The sequence below is a fragment of the Heterodontus francisci genome, chromosome 13 (genome assembly GCF_036365525.1).
Source record: "Heterodontus francisci isolate sHetFra1 chromosome 13, sHetFra1.hap1, whole genome shotgun sequence".
NCBI lineage: Eukaryota > Metazoa > Chordata > Chondrichthyes > Heterodontiformes > Heterodontidae > Heterodontus > Heterodontus francisci.
In genome coordinates this window covers 21871262-21893567 of record NC_090383.1, presented here as the reverse complement: position 1 = coordinate 21893567, position 22306 = coordinate 21871262, and the positions used below count along the sequence as shown (strand labels likewise).

General features: G+C 45.8%; 1 protein-coding gene across 1 annotated transcript in view; it reads right to left on the bottom strand.

Moving 5' to 3' along the window:
- Window positions 1-405: 405 nt before the first annotated feature.
- The window catches only part of iyd (iodotyrosine deiodinase), a 54125-nt gene continuing 32224 nt past the window's right edge, over window positions 406-22306 (bottom strand). Inside the window, exon 5 of the mRNA XM_068045756.1 lies at window positions 406-2614. Coding sequence (XP_067901857.1) covers window positions 2432-2614 — 183 coding nt within the window. The 3' untranslated portion in view covers window positions 406-2431. The remainder of the gene's footprint in view (window positions 2615-22306) is intronic.

Below are 22306 nucleotides of genomic sequence, written 5' to 3'. Positions count from 1 at the left end.
CCCACCATATGATCGCGCGTGTCTCCCGTGCCTGTTGCCAGAACTTTAATTGTAAACCATAATTGCATGGGAACTGGTAAAAAGGGAGGGAGCAGAAGTGCAGCCAACTTCCGGTTCTACTGTCGGAAAAGGCGCAAGGATAAAATCTTGCCGATGATGATTGCTTTTGCTTAAATCTGGAACAAAATTTTTTTTCCCTCTTCCAGGCCAGATTTTCTCTATACTCCAATCCATGTTTTCTCTCTGATCCAGTCCTGGCTTTTTCTCGACTTTTTGTCTGTTTTTGCTTTCTGTCCTTGGATCCTTCTGTGGCTCATTTTTTTTCCTCGTCGCCAGAAACTGTAGTATTGTACTGTGTACTTAAGTCTTCATTAAATGACAACCACAGGTTTTATATTTGGATTCAACACAAAACTATTTATTTTCTTACTTATCTACATTGCATGATCTCAGGTCCAGGTCTTTTCCTCACTGGTTTGTGAGTTCTCTTTGCAAGCCATGTGTTGAGTGTGTCTCTCAAAATGGTATCTCCCCCTTATATACATATGATGCTGTCATCAGTTGCATCAGTGACCTGTTCTCTTAAATGTATGGTTCTGTAAAGGTAAAATCATCACTGCACTACATTACAACCCTCACCAGAATTCAGCACTGAAAACTGGTTTGAGAGTGCCACACTCCCAGGGGATTCCTGAGCTGTCTTAATCTTCCTACATTGCTGGTAGGAAGGTCACTCATTTACTATTCTCCTGAATTCTCTGTAGTTATGGGGGAGACCACCTCTGGAACGCATGCTCCAGGAAATTTTCAGCCTCTCCTATGCGCTACAGTGACTCTAGCCTCTCCTCAAGCTTAGAGACTCTGAGCTTGAGTTTGAGTAACTGGAGGTACTTCTTGCACATGTGGTTATCCAAGTCACATGAAATGCCCCTACGTTCCTAAATGGCACAGGAATTGCAGACAATGTTTTTGAGCAGCCCCACCATTCTGCTTAAAAAGCTAATTACTTCTGTTGATATCCTCCACTTAATTAATTTTAATTTTTATCCTTTAGATCTAATTACTTGATTATTTATAGATTTACTGTTATCCCTTGGTTTAAAACACCCTCCTTCCCCCTCTGCATCTTATTCCCACGCTCATCAAATTCCCATTGTCACTCTTTTTCAAGCCGCTTAATTTAGCAGATGCTCTGGGCTTTGTGCATAGACACTGTTTTAAGTGGGAATTAGGGTAAGCTGTGCTTTATTCCCAATATTGGCAGTTTTGAGAAAGTTGTGCTAAATTGCAATTATAGGGAGTGTGGGTCAGGTATGCTACATTCCAAAAATTGGGAGTTTAGGCAAGATGTGCTATTTTCAAAATATGATGTGTTTGGTTAAGGTGTACTAGATTCTCAATAATGGGACTTTAAAAAATGTATTCAATATTCCTAATAATGGGAGCTTGGATATGATGTACAAGATTCCCTATAATGGGAGCTTGGATAAGATGTACCAGATTCCCTGCAATGGGAGCTTGGATAAGATGTATCAGATTCCCTATAATGGGAAATTGACTAAGGAATATTAGAGTCCCAATAATCAGAGTTTGGAACAGATGTCCTAGCTTCTCAATATTTGGACTGTGAGCAAGTGTCATGCAGGCCCCCACCTGGCAAGAATGAGGCACACATATTTCGCCACATGAACATTGATTTTTAAACTTTACTGGAGTAAAGAAAGAACTTGTTTTTTAAAAAAAACACCAGACCCTTGACTGGAAAAACATTTGCGTAGTAACAGACAGTACTAAGGACAAAGGGGCTACTCCCTGCTCCAGTTTAATCCACAATGGACTTTTGATTACCAGACATTGAAGGTGGAGAGGCTAGCATTCCAGGTTAACTGCTAAGATGGCCGAATACACAAACAGACATGGTCAGAGCAGTTTAGTCACACGACTAACTGGCTGTTGGAGTTTTTTAAAATTTGAACTTGCCACGGAGTTTTAAAGCTCTGTTTCTATTTGCATACACGCGTCGCGTATGCATGCTAGCATGGGGCGTGGCATGTATCCGTAGGTGTTAACCGAATTAGAGTTTAAGTTTTAATAAATTTCACTTTTCTTCTTTAAACCTAAGAAAACATGTTTGTGCTCATTTCTTTGCCTTATAATTGGAAAGCAGTGAACAAAGATTCACCAAGAGGGAGCTCAAAACACTGTGTGTTTAAAAATACAAAACCCTGTTACAGTAAGACCAGGTGTAGACTGAGAAAGACCTCTAGACACCTTTCTCACCTGGTCGTAACATCAAGGCATGCCATATTCCCAATATTAGGAGTTTAGTCAAAGTGCAGTCCTATGTGGGACACTTAATTACTAAAGTACTATAAGCTGTGGTGACTTGAAGAAGTATCAATCTGCAGACATTCTGACTTATTTCAACAAGTTACACAAACACCATGATCTCATCCAATGGCTTGCGTTTAAAGTTTGGCACAGTAGCACCTTTTGCTGGGTAACCAACCGGTAGCAGCAACAGCAGCTTTTCATTCACTGGGCGTCCAAGGATGGTACGCACTCGAGGACCGCAGTTCAGAGGGGTTGTGGTGACTGTCACAAGGCCAGCATTCTGTGAGGAGTCGGGAGAAAAACAAATGCTTCATTAAAATGTTACTGCACAAATTCATCATTGGCTTGGGCTGTGAGGCAAGAAAATACAAATAAGTTTTTATTTCAGCAAGATCCACTCCAGCTGGGAATTGGTACTATGAATGTGATGTTGCTCTGTGATACATTTCTGTCATGCATACTAACTACAGCCATTCCCCTTCAATTGGCAATTTGTTTACTGTGTCCAAAAGTCTACATAAGAGGAAACCACTGTGCAATAATGAAGTTCTTGAAGCCTGGTGTGAAGGCACTCCCAAGCTGTGGATCAGTGTTATTACTTTTTATTCATTCATGGAATGTGGGCATCACTGGCAAGGCCAGCATTTATTGCCCATCCCTAATTGCTGTAGAAAAGGTGGTGGTGAGCTACATCTTTGAACTGCTGCAGCCCATGTGATGTTGGTACATCCACAGTGCTGTTAGGTAGGGAGCTTCAGGATGTAGACCCGGCGATAATGAAGGAACGGTAACTTATTTCCAAGTCAGGATGGTGTGTGACTTGGAGAGGAACAGGCAGGTGGTGGTGTTCCCATGCATCTACTGCTCTTGTCCTTCTAGGTGGTAGAGGTTGCAGATTTGGAAGATGCTGTCGAAGAACAAATCAGCATTGAAAGGGAGGAGGTATTAGTGGTTTTAGTGGGCTTAAAGGTAGATAAATCCCCAGGCCCAGATGAGATGTATCCCAGGCTGTTATGTGAGGCAAGGGAGGCGATTGCTGGGGCTCTGACACAAATTTTCAAATCCTCTCTGGCTACAGGAGAGGTGCCAGAGGATTGAAGGACAGCGAATGTGGTACCGTTATTCAAGAAGGGTAGTAGGGATAAATCGGGTAATTACAGGCCAGTGAGTCGAACATCAGTGGTAGGGAAACTACTGGAAAAAATTCTGAGGGACAGGATTAATCTCCATTTGGAGAGGCAGGGATTAATCAAGAATAGTCAGCATGGCTTTGAGAGGGGGAGATCATGTCTCACAAATTTGATTGAATTTTTCGAGGAGGTGACTAGGTGTGTCGATGAGGGTAAAGCAGTTGATGTAGTCTACATGGACTTCAGTAAAGCTTTTGATAAGGTCCCACATGGGAGATTGGTCAAGAAGGTAAGAGCCCATGGGATCCAGGGCAATTTGGCAAATTGGATCACAAATTGGCTTAGTGGCAGGAGGCAGACGGTGATGGTCCAGGGTAGTTTTTGCGATTGGAAGCCTGTGACCAGTGGTGTACCACAGGGATCGGTGCTGGGACCCATGCTGTTTGTAGTGTACATTAATGATTTAGATGTGAATATAGGAGGTATGATCAGTAAGTTCGCAGATGACATGAAAATTGGTGGTGTCGTAAACAGTGAGGAGGAAAGCCTTAGATTACAGGATGATATAGATGGGCTGGTAAGATGGGCAGAGCAGTGGCAGATGGAATTTAATCCTGAGAAGTGTGAGGTGATGCATTTTGGGAGGACTAACAAGGCAAGGGAATATACAATGGATGGTAGGATCCTAGGAAGTACAGAGGGTCAGAGGGACCTTGGGGTGCTTGTCCATAGATCACTGAAGGCAGCAGCACAGATAGGAAAGTTGGTTAGGAAGGCATACGGGATACTTGCCTTTATCAGCCGAAACATAGAATATAAGAGCAGGGAGATTATGATGGAGCTGTATAAAATGCTAGTTAGGCCACAGCTGGAGTACTGTGTACAGTTCTGGTCACCACACTACAGGAAGGATGTGATTGCACTGGAGAGGGTGCTGATGAGATTCGCCCGGATGTTGCCTGGGCTGGAGCATTTCAGCTATGAAGAGAGACTGGATAGGCTAGTGTTGTTTTCCTTAGAGCAGAGAAGGCTGAGGGGGGACCAGATTGAGGTATACAAAATTACGAGCGGCATTGATAGGAAGAAACTTTTTCCCTTAGCGGCGGTGTCAATAACCAGGGGGCATAGATATAAGGGGAAGGAGGTTTAAAGGGTATTTGAAGAAAAATGTTTTCACCCAGAGGGTGGTTGGAATCTGGAATACACTGCCTGAAAGGATGGTAGAGGCAAGAACCCTCACAACATTTAAGAAGTATTTAGATGAGCACTTAAAACACCATGGCATACAAGGCTACGGGCCAAGTGCTGGAAAATGGGATTAGAATAGATAGACTTGATTCCAGCACAGTCACGATGGGCCGAAGGGCCTTTTTCTGTGCTGTATAACTTTATGACTCTAAGCTTTGGCAAGTTGCTGCAGTGCATCTTGTAGATGGGACACATTGCAGCCACAATGTGTTGGTATTGGAGGGAGTGAATGTTAAAGGTGATGGATGGGGTGCCCATCAAGATTTGTCTTGGATGGAGTCGAGCTTCTTGAGTGTTGTTGGAGCTGCACTCCTCCAGGCAAGTGGAGAGTATTCCATCACAGTCCTGACTTGTGCATTGGGGAGTCAGGAGGTGAGTCACTCACTGGACTCTTTGAGCCACAGTTTTTATGTGGTTTGTCCAGTTATGTTTATGGTCAATGGATGTTGATATTAGGAGATTCAAAGATGGTAATGCTGTTGAAATTCAAGCGGAGGCAGTTAGACTCTCTCTTGCTGGAGATGGTCATTACCTGGCACTTGTGTGGCATGAATGATACTTGCCACTTATCAGCCCAATGTTGTCCAGGTCTTACTGCATGCGGGCAAGGAATGCTTCAGAATCTGAGTTGTCTCAATGCAACTGAACATTGTGCAATCATCAGAGAACATCCCCACTCCAGACGTTATGTTGGAGGGAAACTCATTATGAAGATGGTGATGCCTAGGCCACTGCCATGAGGAACTCCTGACGCAATGTCCTGGGGCTGAGATGATTGCCCTCCAACAACCACAACCATCTTGCTCTGAGGTACAACTCCAGCCATGGAGAGATGTTCCCCTGATTCCCATTGACGTCAAATTTGCTAGGGCTCCCTGATGCCACCCTTGGTCAAATGCTGCCTTGATGTCAAGGGCAGTCACTCTCACCTCACCTCTGGAATTCAGCTCTTCTGTCCATGTTTGGACCAAGGTTGTAATGAGGTCCGAAATTGAGTAGTCTTGTTGGAACCCAGGCTGAGAATCCGTAACAGGTTGTTGGTGAGTAGGTGCCGTTTGATAGCACTGTCGACGATACGTTCCAACACTCTGCTGATGATTGAGAGTAGACTAATCGGGTGGTAATTGGGTGGATTGGAGTTGCTCTGCTTTTTGTGGACAGGACATACCTGAGCAGCTTTCCACTTTGTTGGGTAGATGCCAGTGTTGTAGCTGTACTGGAAGTGTTTGGCTAGAGGCGTGACTAGTTCTGGAGTACAAGTCTTCAGCACTATCCAAAGCCTTTGCCATATCCAGTGTGATCAGCCTTTTCTTAATATCACCTGGAGTGAAGCGAATTGCTGAAGACCAGCATCTGTGATCCTGGGGACCTCAGGAGGAGGCTGAGATGGATCATCCACTCGGCACTTCTGGGTGAAGATGGCTGCAAAAGTTTCAACTTTGTCTTTTGCACAAACATTCTGGGATCCCGGATCATTGAGGATGGGGATGCTCAGGAGCCTCCTCTTTCTGTTAGTTGTTTAATTGTCCACTACAATTCACGACTGGATGAGACAGAGTTGCAGCTTTGATCTGACCCATTGGTTGTAGGATTGCTTAGCTCTGTCAATAGCATGCTGCTTCTGCTGTTTAGAATGCATGTAGTCCTGGGTTTTAGCTTCACCAGGTTAGCACCTCATATTTAGATCCATCTGGTGCTGCTCCTGGCATGTTATCCTATACTCATCGAATCAGGGTTGGTTCCCTGGCTAGATGGCAATGGTTGATTGTTGGGTATGCTGGACCATGAGGTTACAGATTATGGTGGAAGAGATTCCAGTGCTGCTGATGGTCCACAGCACCTCATGGATGCCCAGCTTTCAGGTGCCTGATCTGATAAATCCATTCCATTTAGCATGGTGGTAGTGCCACACAACATGATGGAGGGTGACCAAGTGGGACTTATTTTCCACAAGGACTGCGTGGTAATCGCTCTTACCAATACTGTCACAGAATGATGCATCTGTCACATGATGAGGCCAAGTACTCTTTTTCCTCATGTTGGTTTCCTCACCACCTGCCGCAGGCTCACTCTGGCAGATAGGTCCTTTACTACTGGGCTAGGTCAGTCAGTAGTGGTGCTGCTGAGCCAATCTTGGTGGTGGACACTGATGTCTCCTTCCCAGAATACATTTTGTCCTGTTGCTAAGGTCAGTGCTTCTTCCAAGTGGTATTCAACATGGAGGAGCACTGATTCATCAGCAGGAGATTTCCTTTTTGCCCATGTTTGACCTGATGCCACGAGACTTCATGGGGTTTGGAATCAATGTTGAGGATTTATTTTTTTTTCTTTCATTCATGGGATGTGGGCATCATTGGCTAGGCCAACATTTATTGCCCATCACTAGTTGCCCTTGAGAAGGTGGTGGTGAGCTGTCTTATTGAACTGCTGCAGTCTTTGGGGTATAGGTACACCAACAATGCTGTTAGGAAGGAAGTTCCATGATTTTGATCAAATGTCAGTGAAGGAACAGCGATATAGTTCCAAGTCAGGTTGGTGTGTGGCTTTGAGGGGAACTTGCAGGTGGTGGTGTTCCCATACATCTGCTGCCCTTGTCCGTCTAGGTGGTATGGGTCACAGATTTGGAAGGTGCTGTCGAAGGAGCCTTCGTGAGTTGCTGCAGTGTATCTTGCAGATGGGTACACACTGCTGCCACTGTGCGTCAATGGTGGAGGGAGTGAATGTTTAAGGTGGTGGAAGGGGTGCCAATCAAGTGGGCTGCATTATCCTGGATGATGTTGAGCTTCTTTGAGTGTAGTTGTTGCTGCACCCATCCAGGCAAGTGGAGAGTATTCCATCACACTCCTGACTTGTGCCTTGTAGATGGTGGACAGGCTTTGAGGAGTCAAGAGGTGAGTTACTTGTCGCAGAATTCCCAACTTCTGACCTGCTCTTGTAGCCACAGTATTTATGTGGCTGGTCTAATTCACATTTTGGTCAATGGTAACCCCCAAGATGTTGATACTGGGGGATTCAGCGATGGTAATGCAATTGAACATCAAGAGGAGATGGTTAGATTCTCTCTCGTTTGAGATGGCCATTACCTGGCATTTGTGTAGTGCGAATGTTACTTGCCACTTATCAGACTAAGCCTGGATGCTGTCTAGGTCTTGCTGCATTTGGAAATGGACTGCTTCATTATCTGAGGAGTCGCGAATGGTGCTGAACATTATACAATCATCAGCGAACATCGCTACTTCTGAGCTTATGATGGGCGGGGGTGGGGGGGTGCAGGTCATTGATGAAGCAGCTGAAGATGGTTGGGCCGAGGACACTTCCCTGAGGAACTCCTGCAGTGATGTCCTGGGACTCAGATGATTGACCTCGAACAAACACAACCATCTTCCTTTGTGCTAGATACAACTCCAACCAGCGGAGAGTTTTCCTCCTGATTCCCATTGACTCCAGTTTTGTGAGGGCTCCTTGATGCCATACTCAATAAAATACTGCCTTGATGGCAAGGGCAGTCATTCTCACCTCACCTCTGGAGCTCAGCTCTTTTGTCCAGGTCTGGAGCTGGGAGGCCCTGGCAGAACCCAAACTGAGCGTCAGTGAGTAGGTTACTGCTGAGCAAATGCCGCTTGATAGCACTGTCGACGACCCCTTCCATCACTTTGCTAATGATCAAGAGTAGACTGATAGGGCGATAATTGGTCTGGTTGGATTTGTCCTCCTTTTTGGGTACAGGACATACTTGGGCAATTTTCCACATTGCCGGGTAGATGCCAGTGTTGTAGCTGTACTGAAACAGCTTGGCTAGGGGCGCGGCTGGTTCTGGAGCACTAGTCTTCAGTACTATTGCCAGAAAATTATCAGGGCCCATAGCCTTTGCAGTATCCAGTGCCTTCAGCTATTTCTTGATTCACATGGAGTGAATCAGATTGACTGAAGACTGTCATCTGTGATGCTGGGGATCCCAGGAGGAGGCCGAGATGGATCATCCACTCGGCAGCTCTGGCTGAAGATAGCAAATACTTCAGCCTTGTCTTTTGCACTGATTTGCTGGGCTCCCCCATCATTGAGGATGGAGATATCATTGGAGCCTCCTCTTCCTGTTAGTTGTTTAATTGTCCACCACCATTCACGACTGGATGTGGCAGGACTGCAGAGCTTAGATCTGATTCATAGGTCGTGGGATCGCTTAGCTCTGTCTATCACATGCTGCTTATGCTGTTTGGTTTGCAAGCAGTCCTGTGTTGTAGCTTCATCAGGCTGACACCTCATTTTTTGGTATGCCTGGTGCTGCTCCGAGCATGTCCTCCTGCACTCTTCATTGAACCAAGGTTGGTCCCCCAGCTTGATGGGAATGGTAGAGTGGGGGATATGCTGGACCATGGGGTTACAGATTGTGGCCCACAGCACCTCATGGATGCCCAGTTTTCAGTTGCTAGATATGTTCAAAATCTATCCCATTTACCATGGCAATAGTGCCACATAACACAATGGTGCTGCGGAGTCACTCTTGGTGATGGAAATTGGAGTCCCCGATCCAGAGTACATTCTGTGCCCTTGTTACCCTTAGTGCTTCTTCCAATTGGTGTTCAACATGGAAAACCACTGATTCATCAGCTTCGGGGGCAGGCAGTAGGTGGCAATTAGCAGGAGGTTTCCTTGCCCATGTTTGGCCTAATGCCATGAGACGTCATGGGGTCTGGGGTCAATGTTAAGGACTCCCAGGGCAACTTCCTCCTAACTGTCAACCACTGTGCCACCGCTTCTGGTGAGTCTGTTCTGCTGGTGGGACAGGACATACACAGGGATGGTGATGTCAGGGACACAGTCTGCAAGGTATGATTATGTGAGTATGACTATATCAAGCTGTTGCTTGACTAGTCTATGGGACAGCTCTCCCAATTTTGGCACAAACCCCAGATATTGGTAAGGAGTACTTTGCAGGCTTAACAGGGCTGGGTTTGCTGTGCCAGTGCCTAGGTCAATGCCGGGTAGTCCATCCAGTTTCACTCCTTTTCCTTAGGTTTTGTAGCAGTTTAATACAACTGAGTGGCTGGTTAGACCATTTCACAGGACATTTAAGAGTCAACCACATTGCTGTGGGTCTGGAGTCACATGGTTTCTTAGTCACCATTAGACTAGCTTTTGATTCCAGATTTATTAATTAAATTCAAATTTCACCCATGGTGCATTTTGAACTGTCCTCAGAGCATTAGCCTGGAGTCCGGGTTACTCGCCCAGTGACATTATCAATATGCCACCACCTCTCGCTATATGTACAGATGTTCTCTTGCAAAGTAATGCCATGCTACTACCCTCACAGCTACCATTCCAGACATTAGGTCACACTCTAGGTGCACCCGATACAAAGGTATGGGTATATACTCCCTGCCAATACCATTCACTAAAACTTTAGCATTCAGTGCCCTCTTTGGTGGAAATACTATGCCTTTCCCAGCAAAGAGTTTGGGTGGCTCCTGTATCCCTAAGTATAACTATAGGTTTACCTGTCTCACTTGAAGGATAAGGAGTTACTTTTCCTTTTGACAAGAATTCCCTATAACTCTCAGGTATCTTATTCACAACTCCTGCACTGACATTTTTTTCTTACTTGGCCTTACAGCTGCAGTCAGAGCTATAGTCTGATCTGTTGTACTCTCGGTCAGGGCACCTTTCTCTGCATTGGCTTTGTGTACCCCAATAAGTCCTATGGGTTTACCCTGCAACTTCCAGCATTCTGATCGAAGATGTCCCACCTTGTGACAGTGGTAACATTTAGGCTTGCAGACTTCACTTCCACCCTCAGCCTCTTCCTTTCTGGCCTGAGGAGGAGAACCCGGGTGTTCCCAGCTGTCCCTTCCTGTCCCCAGCTACTTGCCTTCCTTTCGCTCTCCCACCTACCATCCTTTTCAGGTTTGTGGGGGTGACGGACAAAGGGTTTCAGCTTATAAACAAGCTCATAATCATCAGCAATTTCCACTGCCTTCTGGCTGTTGTAACCTTATGGTTCTCTACATGGATTCTTACTAATGGAGGGAGTGAATTTTTAAATCCTTCCAGGAGAATTAGTTCCCTAAGGTTCTCATATGTGGCCTCCATCTTCAGTGCCTGGATCCAATGACCAAAATTAATTTGCTTTACCCTCTCAAATTCCATATAAGTCTGCCCAATCTCCGGTGGTGCTGAAATTTCTGCCTGTACACTTCAGGGGCAAACTCATATGCAGCGAGAATAGCCTTTTTTGCCATCTCATAATCTGCAGAAGCCTCCTCAGAAAGCATGGCATAAACTTCATGAGCTCTGCCCATCAACCTGCTTTGCATAAGCAGTGTCCAGCTTTCCTTTGGCCACTTCATCTGTCTGGCCATCTTTTCAAAAGAAATGAAACATGCCTCTATGTCCCTTACCTCAAACTTAGGGAGTGCTTGTCCAAATTTAAATAGCTCTCCATTGGGTCCTTGGCTGGAGTCAGATCTTTCCTCACCAGAACTTTACTTGGAGCCAAGGCCACTCTTTAGTCTCAGTTCCATCTTTTTTTAAAATTTGGATTCCTTTCCTTCTCTTTCCCTTTCCTTTTCCTCAAGTTCAAGTTTCTTCATTGTCAGTTCTCTTTCAAGTTCAAGTTTTTTCAATTCTTTTTCCTCCTTTTTCTATTGAAGCTCAAGCTGCTTCATCTGTAACTGAATTTTAGATAATTCAACTGCACTGCCCTCTGGTTTGCTTTCTTCCTCTTCCAATTGTAAATGTTGTGCTAATTCTTCGATTATGTCTGCTTTCTTAGCTCCTGGTTTTAACTCTCACCCAAATTGAGCTGTCAATGCTATTTGTTTAACCTTGGTTAAGTTCCTCAAATCACTCAGGGATACATCCTCCGTCCCCAGAAAAGTCGCAGCAACTGTTAAAGACATTCCAGTGGTGTAGACTTTACTCCATTACACAAGAAACCTGGTTCTGTTTATTTTTCCTTTTTCAATTATTATTATCCCAATTACAATTGTACGTCATTGGCGTTGGGTTTATCCCACAAAGATCCCCAAATTATATGTTACGACTGAGGCGGGAGGAGTGCACTGTTTATTCAAGTTCCACTTGTCCACAGGTCACAACATTTGTTTAAATTTTTTCCCACTTACCGACGCAGTCAATCATAGACTCTATTTTTATCCCAGAATAAAACGCACCAACCAGGTTTCTTTAATAAACAACAAAATTATCAGTTTATTATAAAACAAGTCTGAACCAGTATTGAAGTAAAGCATAAACACAGAATTGAAATATTAAAGTTCCCTTTTTATCTCAGCCCTTCACACTCATACATATACATACACTGGTTAACCAGGAAAATAAAAGGCATTTTTGTTTTTAGAGCTCTATTGCAGACACAAAAATACTTGGGCTGAATACTTGCTCATTCTTGAAGAAACAGCAGATGAGATATGTTGTGTTCCAAAATTGGCATACAGTCTGGCCTCCGAGAACACACAGACAGGTCACTGGGATCTTTTAAAACAGTTCTTTTCAGGCAGCATTGAGAATTAATTTAGCAGGCTTTTCTTCAAAGACAGGAGATGGGATGTGTTGACACAATGGGTCTTTAGAGAGGTGCTGGAAAGCTGAGCTGGGTTGTGGTCTTCTTCCTTGGGAATTCTCTTTTCTCCTTGGAAGTTCTCTTTTCTTCTTAGAAGTTCTCTCCCTTTTTGTACAGTTCAACTCTAACTCAAAACAATTCAAAAGCGAAACCTACAATAGGAGGTCAACCTTTTGACCTCCATCAATCTTGACCTGTCACTTCTTAGTAAACAACTTCCCCAGCTGTCCAAAGTTCTCTGTTGGAAGTCAGGCGATTTCCCAGAAAAGCTTGTTTTCCTCACAAGACCTCTTAGTATCCCTTTTAAAAAATATTTCCAGCAACTGATTTCAAAGTCAAGTGGCCTTTACATGACCCCCTTTGAAAACCCCAAAGTTAAACATTTCTTCAATCTTTCAAAAATGAATTCTCAAAAAATATATTTAACAGAGGCACTTTAGTAACACAAGGCACAATTTGGAGTGTGATGGAATACTCTCCACCTGCCTGGATGGGTGCAACTCCAACAACACTCAAAGAAGCTCAACACCATCCAGGACAAAGTAGCCGCTTGATTGGCACCTCATCCACCACCTTCGACATTCACTCCCAACGCACAGTGGCAGCAGTACGTACCATCTGCAAGATGCACTGCAGCAACTCACGAAGGCTCCTTCGACAGTACTTTCCAAACCCGTGACCTCTACTACCTAGAATGACAAGGGCAGCAGTGCATAGGATCACCACCTCCTGCAAGTTCGCCTCCAAGCCACACACCATCCTGACTTGGAACTGTATCGCCATTCTTTCACTGTCGCTGGGTCAAAATCCTGGAACTCCCTTCCTAACAGCACTGTTGGTATACCTATACCCCAAGGACCACAGCGGTTCAAGAAGGCAGCTCACCACCACCTTCTCAAGGGCAATTTGGGATTAAATGCTGGCCTAGCCAGCAAAGCCCACATCCCATGAACTATAAAAAAAAATGTCTGGTCTGTTTGGTGATCAGCAGCATACTGAGGATGAGACGCAGTCACATGGTATGTTACATCATTTGCTCTCTATCAAGGTGTAATGAAATTAAAACCACACTGACTTAAAGGTGTACTATAACAAGAGGCAATGTGTGGCCATGAGTGGATGATGGAGGAGTCTATTGATATCATGAGTACTGTTATGTGCTAGCTGGACGATCCGGTGGTGATGACGGCAAACTGGATGCTACATCCAGTTCCCGAATGGAAACAGTAAAAGATGCCAAGCTGCGCGATGCCTTCAGGAAACCTGCAGATGGAGCACAGCACAGATACACCTGGTCAAGATCGGATGGGTCTGCCCGTTCCAGGATTGACTTCCTGTTTGTGTCCCGTGCTGTCACGGTCAGATCCACTGACTTCAAGCTGGTGTTCTTCTCGGACCACTGCCTCTTACTGGTGGACTGTCACTTACAGGATGACCAGTGGGTTGGCAGGGGGACATGGAAGCTCAATGCTACACTGCTAACCCCAGAGAACATTGAGCAACACAAAAGGGATTACAAAGGTTGGAGAACTGTGAAACCCCTCTTTGAGTCTCCAGTGCGCCAGTGGGAGGCGATCAAGGAGAACATCAAGAGGTTCTTTATCTTCAAACGTGTTGAGAGGGCGAGAGAGAGACAGAGGGAAATGTCCCGCCTCTAGAAAAGAATGCAAAATCTGCTCCGGCTGCAGTCGATGGGGGTCGAGGTCAAGGAGGATCTCCAAGAGGTGAAGAGCCACCAGGCCTCGCTCTTTGCCACGGAGGCCTCCAAGATCATCTTCTGGTCCAGAGTCTGCTCCGTTGAGCAGGATGAGATTTTCTCATGTTTCTTCTTCCAAAAGGTACACAGAAAGAGCTCTGTGATCAGCAGCCAGAAGGAAGAGGATGGTTTGGTAACGTCTTTGCAGTCCGACATACTAAGAATCGGCAAATCTTTTTATGCTGGGCTGTACGACGTGAAGCCCACAGACAGCAGAGCCTCCCAGTCCTTCCTGTCATCTATCACGGAGGTCTTAGATGACAGCATGCGGGAGAGACTGGACAAACCGCTAACTCTGGATGAGCTGACAAACACCATCGGATCCTTTGAGACGAGTAAAACTCCCGGAAACAACAGTTTACCGGTTGAGTTGTATTTGACTCTGTGGGACTGGATAAGCCCAGACCTGCTGGAAGTATACGAGAGTATGCTTCTGGCCGGCAGCATGTCAGAATCCATGAGAAAAGGCATCATCACCCTTATTTACAAGCGGAAGGGAGAGAAGGTGAAAATCAGAAATTGGCAGCCCATCTCACTGCTTAATGTAGACTACAAGATTCTATCCAAAGTCATCACCAGTCGGGTTATGTCTGCTCTGGAGTTGGTGATTCATCCTGACCAGACCTGTACTGTACCCGGAAGATCTCTGATAGTCTCGCGCTACTCAGGGATACGATCACCTATGATCTGGACAGGAGGGTGGACACCTGCCTCATCAGCTTGGACCAAGAGAAGGCTTTCGAAGAATATCGCATACCTACATGATGGACATGCCCTCCAAAATGGGGTTTGGGGAGGGAATCTGCAATTGGATCAAACTGCTCTATTTTCCACGAAGGATAGGTGGAACGGCACGGTCCAACTTCTCTCCCTTCTGCTTGTAGATGAGGGTGATGATGCCTTTTCTCATGGATTCTGACATGCTGCCGGCCAGAAGCATACTCTCGTACACTTCCAGCAGTAGTGCAGTCTCAATCAATGGGTGGGAATCAGAAAGTTTCCCGATGCAATCTGGAGTCAGACAGGGCTGTCCTCTCTCCCCTGTCTTATTTGTTTGCTGTATCAAACCTTTTGCTGAGTCCATTAGGAAGGATGCCAGCATAAGAGGGGTGACAATCCCAGGCAACGGAAGATCTCAAGTCAAAGCCTTCCTGTACATGGATGACGTCGCCGCTGTCCGTTCGCAGACTGATGAGCATCTGCAATCAGTTTGAACTGGCCTCAGGAGCCAAAGTTAACCACGGCAAGAGCGAGGCCATGTTCTTTGCGAACTGGGCTGACCGATCCTTTGTCCCCTTCACCATCAGGTCAGACTATCTGAAGGGCTGGGGCGTGCGCCAAAACCTGGAAGGAGTGAGTAGCCAGGGTACACCATAAATTGAGCATGTGGGAACACCGATCTCTCTCCATTGTGGGTAAGAAGCTGGTCATCAGGTGCGAGGCGCTCACGTTGTTGCTGTATGTGGCGCAGGTCTGGCCCAAACCCCACTCCTGCGCCGTTGCAGTCACCCAAGCCATTTTCCGCTTTATCTGGAGATGCAAAATGGACCGGGTCCAGAGAGACACGATGTTCAAACCTCTGGATAAGGGTGGGAAAAATGTACCCAATGTCCCCCTCATCCTGATGACCACCTTCGTGTGTGGCTGCATCAAACTGTGCATACAGCCCCAGTACACAAACACCAAGTGTCACTATGTGCTGAGGTTCTATCTGTCCCTAGTGTTGCAAAGGATGGGTTTGGTCACATTGCCACGGAACGCTCCATCCAGTTGGACCGTGCCGTTCCACCTATCCTTCGTGGAAAAGTTTCTGTGGAAAAACACTTTTGAACACCCATCCATCAGGCAGTGGTCTGCATGGAATGTCCTCAAGGCCCTACGGGATAAGGAGATGGTGGATTCTGTCGGATAGTTCCCCCGGGCAGACTGCCAAAATCATTTGGCAGAATGCCTCATCACCAGAACTTTCAAATAAGCACCAAGACGTAGCTTGGCTGGTGGTAAAAAGGGCCCTCCCTGTCAGATCCTTCTTGCATGCCCGGAGTCTAACCCCCCTCCGCACGCTTCCCTCGAGATGTTTGTGGTGAGGAAGAGACTGTTGCCCACCTCCTCCTGGAATGTGTCTTTGCAAAGCAAGTGTGGAAAGAGATGCAGTGGTTTTTGTCGAGGTTCATCCCAAGCAGCTCTGTAACATAGGAGTCTGTGCTCTACGGGCTGTTCCCAGGGACGCACACCGAGATAAACATCAACTGCTGGAGGACTATCAATTCAGTGAAAGACGCTCTTGGGGTCTGCCAGAAACTTGCTGGTCTTCCAGCGCAAAGAGTTGTCCATGGCTAGGTGTTGCAGACTGGCACAATCCAAGGTCCAGGACTACATGCTGAGGGACGCACTAAAGCTTGAGGTAGCTGCTGCAAAGGCTCAATGGGGAAAGACCACTGTTTAAGGTCCTCTTGCCGTAGTAAACTGAGGGGCTGGACCCATGGGAAACCCCTCGGGCTGTACACCAAATATGAGTTTGCTGTAAAATGTACATGACATGTAAAATGGAAAGGGTTGTGAGGCAACTCACTCCTGTATTGAAGAAAACTGATTTCCTTTGCACTTTTTGGAATGTCAACTTGGTGCTGTTTTGAACTGTTTTGTAATTTTAAAAAAAAATTTTTTACGAATAAAGTATATTTTTGGGAAAAAAATGGTGTGTGAGTGCATGGCTTCCTCCATCGAAAGGCTGTTGACCTTCATAGAGAGCCAGATCCCACAGATGCATGCAGACCTGCACACCATCGCCTTGATCATGAGCAGTGGCAAGATAAGAAAAGTGTGAGCTATCTGGAGTCTTCTCTGGGTCCTTGTTCTTTTATGGTCAGCAGGGAGGTTCAGGTGAGCATTGAAAGAGAGGAGGAGAGGCTAACCGCCACATCTGGGTGCTCTGAGTGTGGACAGTGGCTCCTCAGTCTCTCTGCCAGTGAGCCCAGCTCCAGTAGCTGTGATGTTTGCAGAGACTCCTGCAGCCAGTCGGGGCCCTCGAGGCCTCAGGCAGTCAGAGGACAGCCGCTAAAATCATCCCATGCCAAGGGACAGCCTGATCAGCAGCTGCTTCCATTTCAGTTGCTAGCAGAGGGGTTCACACCGCGTAGAAGCACACAAAAGCATATAAAGTAGAGCACCTAGACGTACTTTCAGCTTCACGGGTGTATTAATTGTGGCCTTTGCATTGGTTCCTGCAATTGTGGTAATTAATAGAAGACAGATTCATTGCTATAAATGCTGACAAAATCTGGAACCAACGTCACAACATCAGGTTTCTGGGTGAGCACATCCACCACGATTTTACGGCACCCCCGCCCCCACCACCCATGCTCCTGTGGAGCTCCATGTCACCAGTGTTGGACACATGAGCAATATGCCTCATGTTCGGCACAGACTCTTTTGCGCCCAGCCATATGTCACTATGGCTCCACTCCAGTCTCACCATCAGCAATGGACTGACCGTCATACTGATCGCTGAGCTCCAGAGCCTCTTCCTCCAAAGGCATCAGAATGGCGAGGAAGGGGACACCGCTGCCTGTCTTGGCCCTTTACTTCACGTTAAGCACCGTCTTCTCCTGCAAGCACATTGTTAGTTGTCTGCCAAAGATATGCACAATGCCTATGCTGAGGCAGCCTGACTGTCAATGGGGGTGCTACAGGAATGCCACTTACACAGTAGCAGCAGTACAAGAGTCAACTCTGTTGGACCAGACCAGGCCTTTCACAGAGAAGGTGACATGCCTCAGACAGTCAATGCTGTTGCCTGGCCATTAACAATCTCACATTCACGTCTAGTCACGTGCAAGGCTGTAGGTTAGGCAATGTGTGCGACACTCACCTTGGTGATCATGTAAGATCATTAATCCTCTTGCGGCACTGAAGTCAAGTTCGAGGGATGACTCCACAGCCACTGACCTCCTCTGCGATCTCTGTCCAAGCTTGGTTGGTTTGCTCCTGTGGGAAGAGGACCTCCCTCCTTGCCTGAACAGCCTGGAAGAGAACCTGTAGGGAGGTATCAGTAAACCATAGGGCCACCCTTGATCGTCCTTCATTCATTAGAACGTGTTGCCTTGTTCTTCGGGGCTCCAATATGTGCTGCTTGTGTCAATGAGTCGACTTGACAAAGTGCTGGCAGCCCTTTAAATATGGCACCAGTGCCTCCAGCAGCGTGATCTCACCTGAGTGGACGGCTCCTCCACCTCCCAGCAGATAATTGGTTGGCTGTGGTGTAATAGCTAACTTCAGCCCACCTGCCGCCATGCAGAAATGGCTTCCGCTCTGATCCCGGCAGCGGGACCTCGGGCCTTCCCGTAAAATTCAGACCTAGGCTGTCCTCTGAGGTCACCGTGGCCTCCACAGTCAGTTGCTGCTGATGCTCTGGCTTCAGCCATGTGTAAGACAGAAAGCATCAGTAACTCGCCCTCCTTCAGCTCAGCAGCTGCTTCATCGACACCTGGTAACATATCAAGTGGGATCTACTGGATACGACCTCACACATTAGGAAGCTGCTCCAAGGCACATTCATGGAGCATTCAATAAACTTTCACCCTCTCTCTGCCGGACACCAATCTTGCCGTCGTCGACTGCCCGCAGTGCGGCCAACCTGCCAAGGTCAAGGGCCTCCTCCTCCATGGGCATTAATGTTGCCAACTTGGCCGTTCCACCCCTGAATGAATCCTCGCATGGACATTGTGTGATCGTTTCTCCTGTAATGTGAGAATGAAGAGTTCAGCTCCAGTTAACCTTCCCATCTGACCATCATGATCCACATTCAGCTGTTTGGATCCTGGCATTGCACTGTCACTGGGTTTACTTGAGCATCCTCCCAAGCCTACATTGCTTTGAGTCCCTCCCTCAGGTGAGGGACAGCACTGGACACACTTCTCCTCAGTCTTCCTATGCACTGAGTGACGTGAGGGTCTCCTGCTTAGAGGTGTGCAGTCCCATTAATACCGTCATGGCTGCCAGTTTGGTTTTGCATATTAATCACCTCGCCAGATGTTAGAAGGTCATTGAAGCACTTTCTGCATTGGACCCATGTCCTACCAACCAAACTGTGGCTGCTGATCTCTCAAGCACTCTCCTGTCATGCATGGTTAGTTTGCCCGGCTGGCCTCCTCCTGCTGTTCTCTGGAAATAAAATGTTCCTCCTGGCTCTCACCGCCTCTAGCATGACCTCCAGGGGGGTGTCGCTGAACGGTGGCGCTGCCCTACCATGACACACTGCCATGTTAATGCTCTGAAAGCCTGCTCCCTCAGGGCTGACACTCTCTGGCAGCATCCATTTTGAAGGCTGATTGACGTCATTTAAGTGGGTCCTGTTACTCCCAGCTCCTGTCTCCTGATCACGCCTGCTGTCTGTAATTGGACGGTTATCATGGAGGCGATCCAAAATTGGTTGCCTCTCACGAAATGCTAACACACATTGTACTCCAACTTCGAGCGGGGTCGGGACCCAGAAATGATCCGGGCTTCGGTGTCCCGAAGATCTCGTCAAAATCCAGCAATGGTTGTATTTGCTGTTAAATTCTCTGTATTTATAGTGATACAGAATACTATTACCCCAATACCTGTAAAGATCATCAATTATTCTCTACTTAAAAGTGCAGCTTTAATAGATTAATATATTCTCAAAGACAGAGATTTTAACCCTTGCCGTGCTAAAGACTGAACTTTCCTCTCCCAATTCATAAACCCCCAATTTAGTAATATATGGATAAACAGATATTAATTCACTGTATTAATGTTTTCAGAACAATATTTATCAACTGGAATTGTTTGGCTTCAATCTTCCTGTGTTTGAAAAAATTGCATTGCCTAATACCTGATAAAATTAATTATGCTTGTTTGTTCAAATATCTCAATCCTAATTCCACTTCTTCTGCAACCTAATTGAATCACAGGGGGATTGAGTTGCTTTATATAAGAGGTTGTCATGAATGAAGGACGTCTGATGTTTCAGCTCTGTCATCACTGATTGGTGTCGTCTCCCCTCTCCGAAAATGGCACTATCAACAATTGAACAGACAGCTTTCATTTACTATCATTTTCTTGCAATCTTCGGAGTTCCTGGTAAGAAGCTGAAGCTGGTTGTTTTTGTTTTTTTAATCACTCTTTATAACTCTGTTGTTACTCTTGATGTATCTCTCAACATCTAAAACCTCGTACTGTCTCTCTTCATGCTGAATCCAGTTTCAGGTATGCCTTCAATAAACAGCACTTTCTGCTATTTTTTAAGTTTACTTTCTTTCAGAAAACATCTTGGGATACAGTACCTGAGTAATTTGAGACATGACATGTGGGAAATGTTCTATGTTTGGGAGCAACAGGAGTTTTTAGATCTATGGTTCCCAAAGATCTCCACCACTGGGGGTTTTCCTTGTCTCACTCTGGTCTATTGTGGACTCACTGATAGAGATTGATTGCTATGGTTAATCAACAACTCCATTATCCTTGTATCATGTGAATACCAGGATGGAGTTTTCTCTTTTTCCCTGTATCAATTCCTCTGCCCTCAGTTAATGTTCCCAACATTTTCTGGTTTGAGTGAGGAATTTGCTTCCTTTCGATCTGTGCAGTATTATCACATCCTCACTGATAGTGTGAGTTTGTCAGTTCGGGGAAGCTGAATAAGTGCATGAGGAATAAAGGAATAGAGGATATCTAGATACAGTGAGATGAAGTAGGCTGGGAGGAGGACCTTGTGGAGCATAAACACCAGCATAGACCTGTTGGACCAAATGACCTGATTCTGTGCTGTAATTTCCAAGTAATGCTATGTCATTAATTTGGAGATTTTGCTCTTTTCTTTGTAGCTAACTTCCTAACAATTGTCCTCCTGTCCCGAGGAGACTGTGGTCTATCCAAAGGGATCACTCTTTACCTGGTGAGTATGACGACAGCGGACCTACTGATCATTATTTTCAACGTGATAATCTATTACATACTTTATTACTATTTCCCATTTTCACTTTTTCATGACACTTCTATAGCGAGCATAAATGAGGTGATCAACTACCTGGCTGTTGACTGCTCTGTCTGGTTGACGGTCGCTTTCACTGTAGATCGTTTTGTCCTCATTTGCTCTCCAAAGTTCAGAGAGAAGTATTGCAGGGAGAAAACTGCAGCTGTGGTTATAGTGACTGTGTGTGTCGTGTTCTGCTTCAAAAACATCCCCCTGTATTTTGCTTTTGAGCCTGTCTATATAATTAACAATGTGGAATGGGGAGCTTATTTCAAACCAACCTATTACACCTTGCCAGGATGGGTCACTTTTGACTGGCTTGATACAATTTTAAACCCATTGTTGCCGTACTTTCTGATTTTATTGCTCAACACTCTGACTGTTAGACACATTGTGATGGCTAATCGAACCCGTGGAGCACTGCAAGGTCAACGCAACAACCAGAACAGCGATGATCCAGAGATGAAGAGCCGAAGGAAATCCATCATTTTACTATTCTCCATTTCTGGCACTTTTATAGTGCTGTGGATGCCATATGTTGTATTTTTCCTTGTTTCCAGAATTACAGACAGTCAGTATGAGCCAGATCAATACACAGATCCCTTACTTATCGCAGAGTACACTGCAGATATGTTTCAACTGCTGAGCTCCTGTACAAACACGTGTATTTATGCGCTGGCACAGACTAAATTCAGAGAAAAGTTGAGAAATGCAATAATGTATCCATGTTTTGTAATTATTAAATATGCCAAATAATCAAAATAACTGAAAACAAAACAGTGCAACATTCAAAGAGTTCTACTGAATTCTACCTTAAATTCTGTCCTCCAACATACAACCCAGGAGCAGGTGTAGGCCATTCAGCCCTTTGAGCCTGCCCTGCTGTTCCATAAGATCATGGTTGATCTGTTTGCGGACACAACTCCAATTTCCTGCCCACCCCCAATAGCCTTTGACTCCCTTGTTTGTCAAGAATCTGTCTACCTTTGTCTTAAAAACATTCAATGACCCTGCCTCCACCACTCTCCGGGAAGAGAGTTCCACAGACTCACGCCCTCTGAGACAAAATTTCTCCTCATCTCTGTGTTAAATGGGAGACACCTTATTTTAAAACTGTTTCCCTAGTTTTAGTCTCTCCCACAAGGGGAAACATTCTTTCAACATCCACCCTGTCAAGTCCCCTCAGGATCACCTCTCATCTTTCTAAACTCCAATGAAAACAGACCCAACCTGCCCATCCTTTCCTCATAAGATATCCCTCT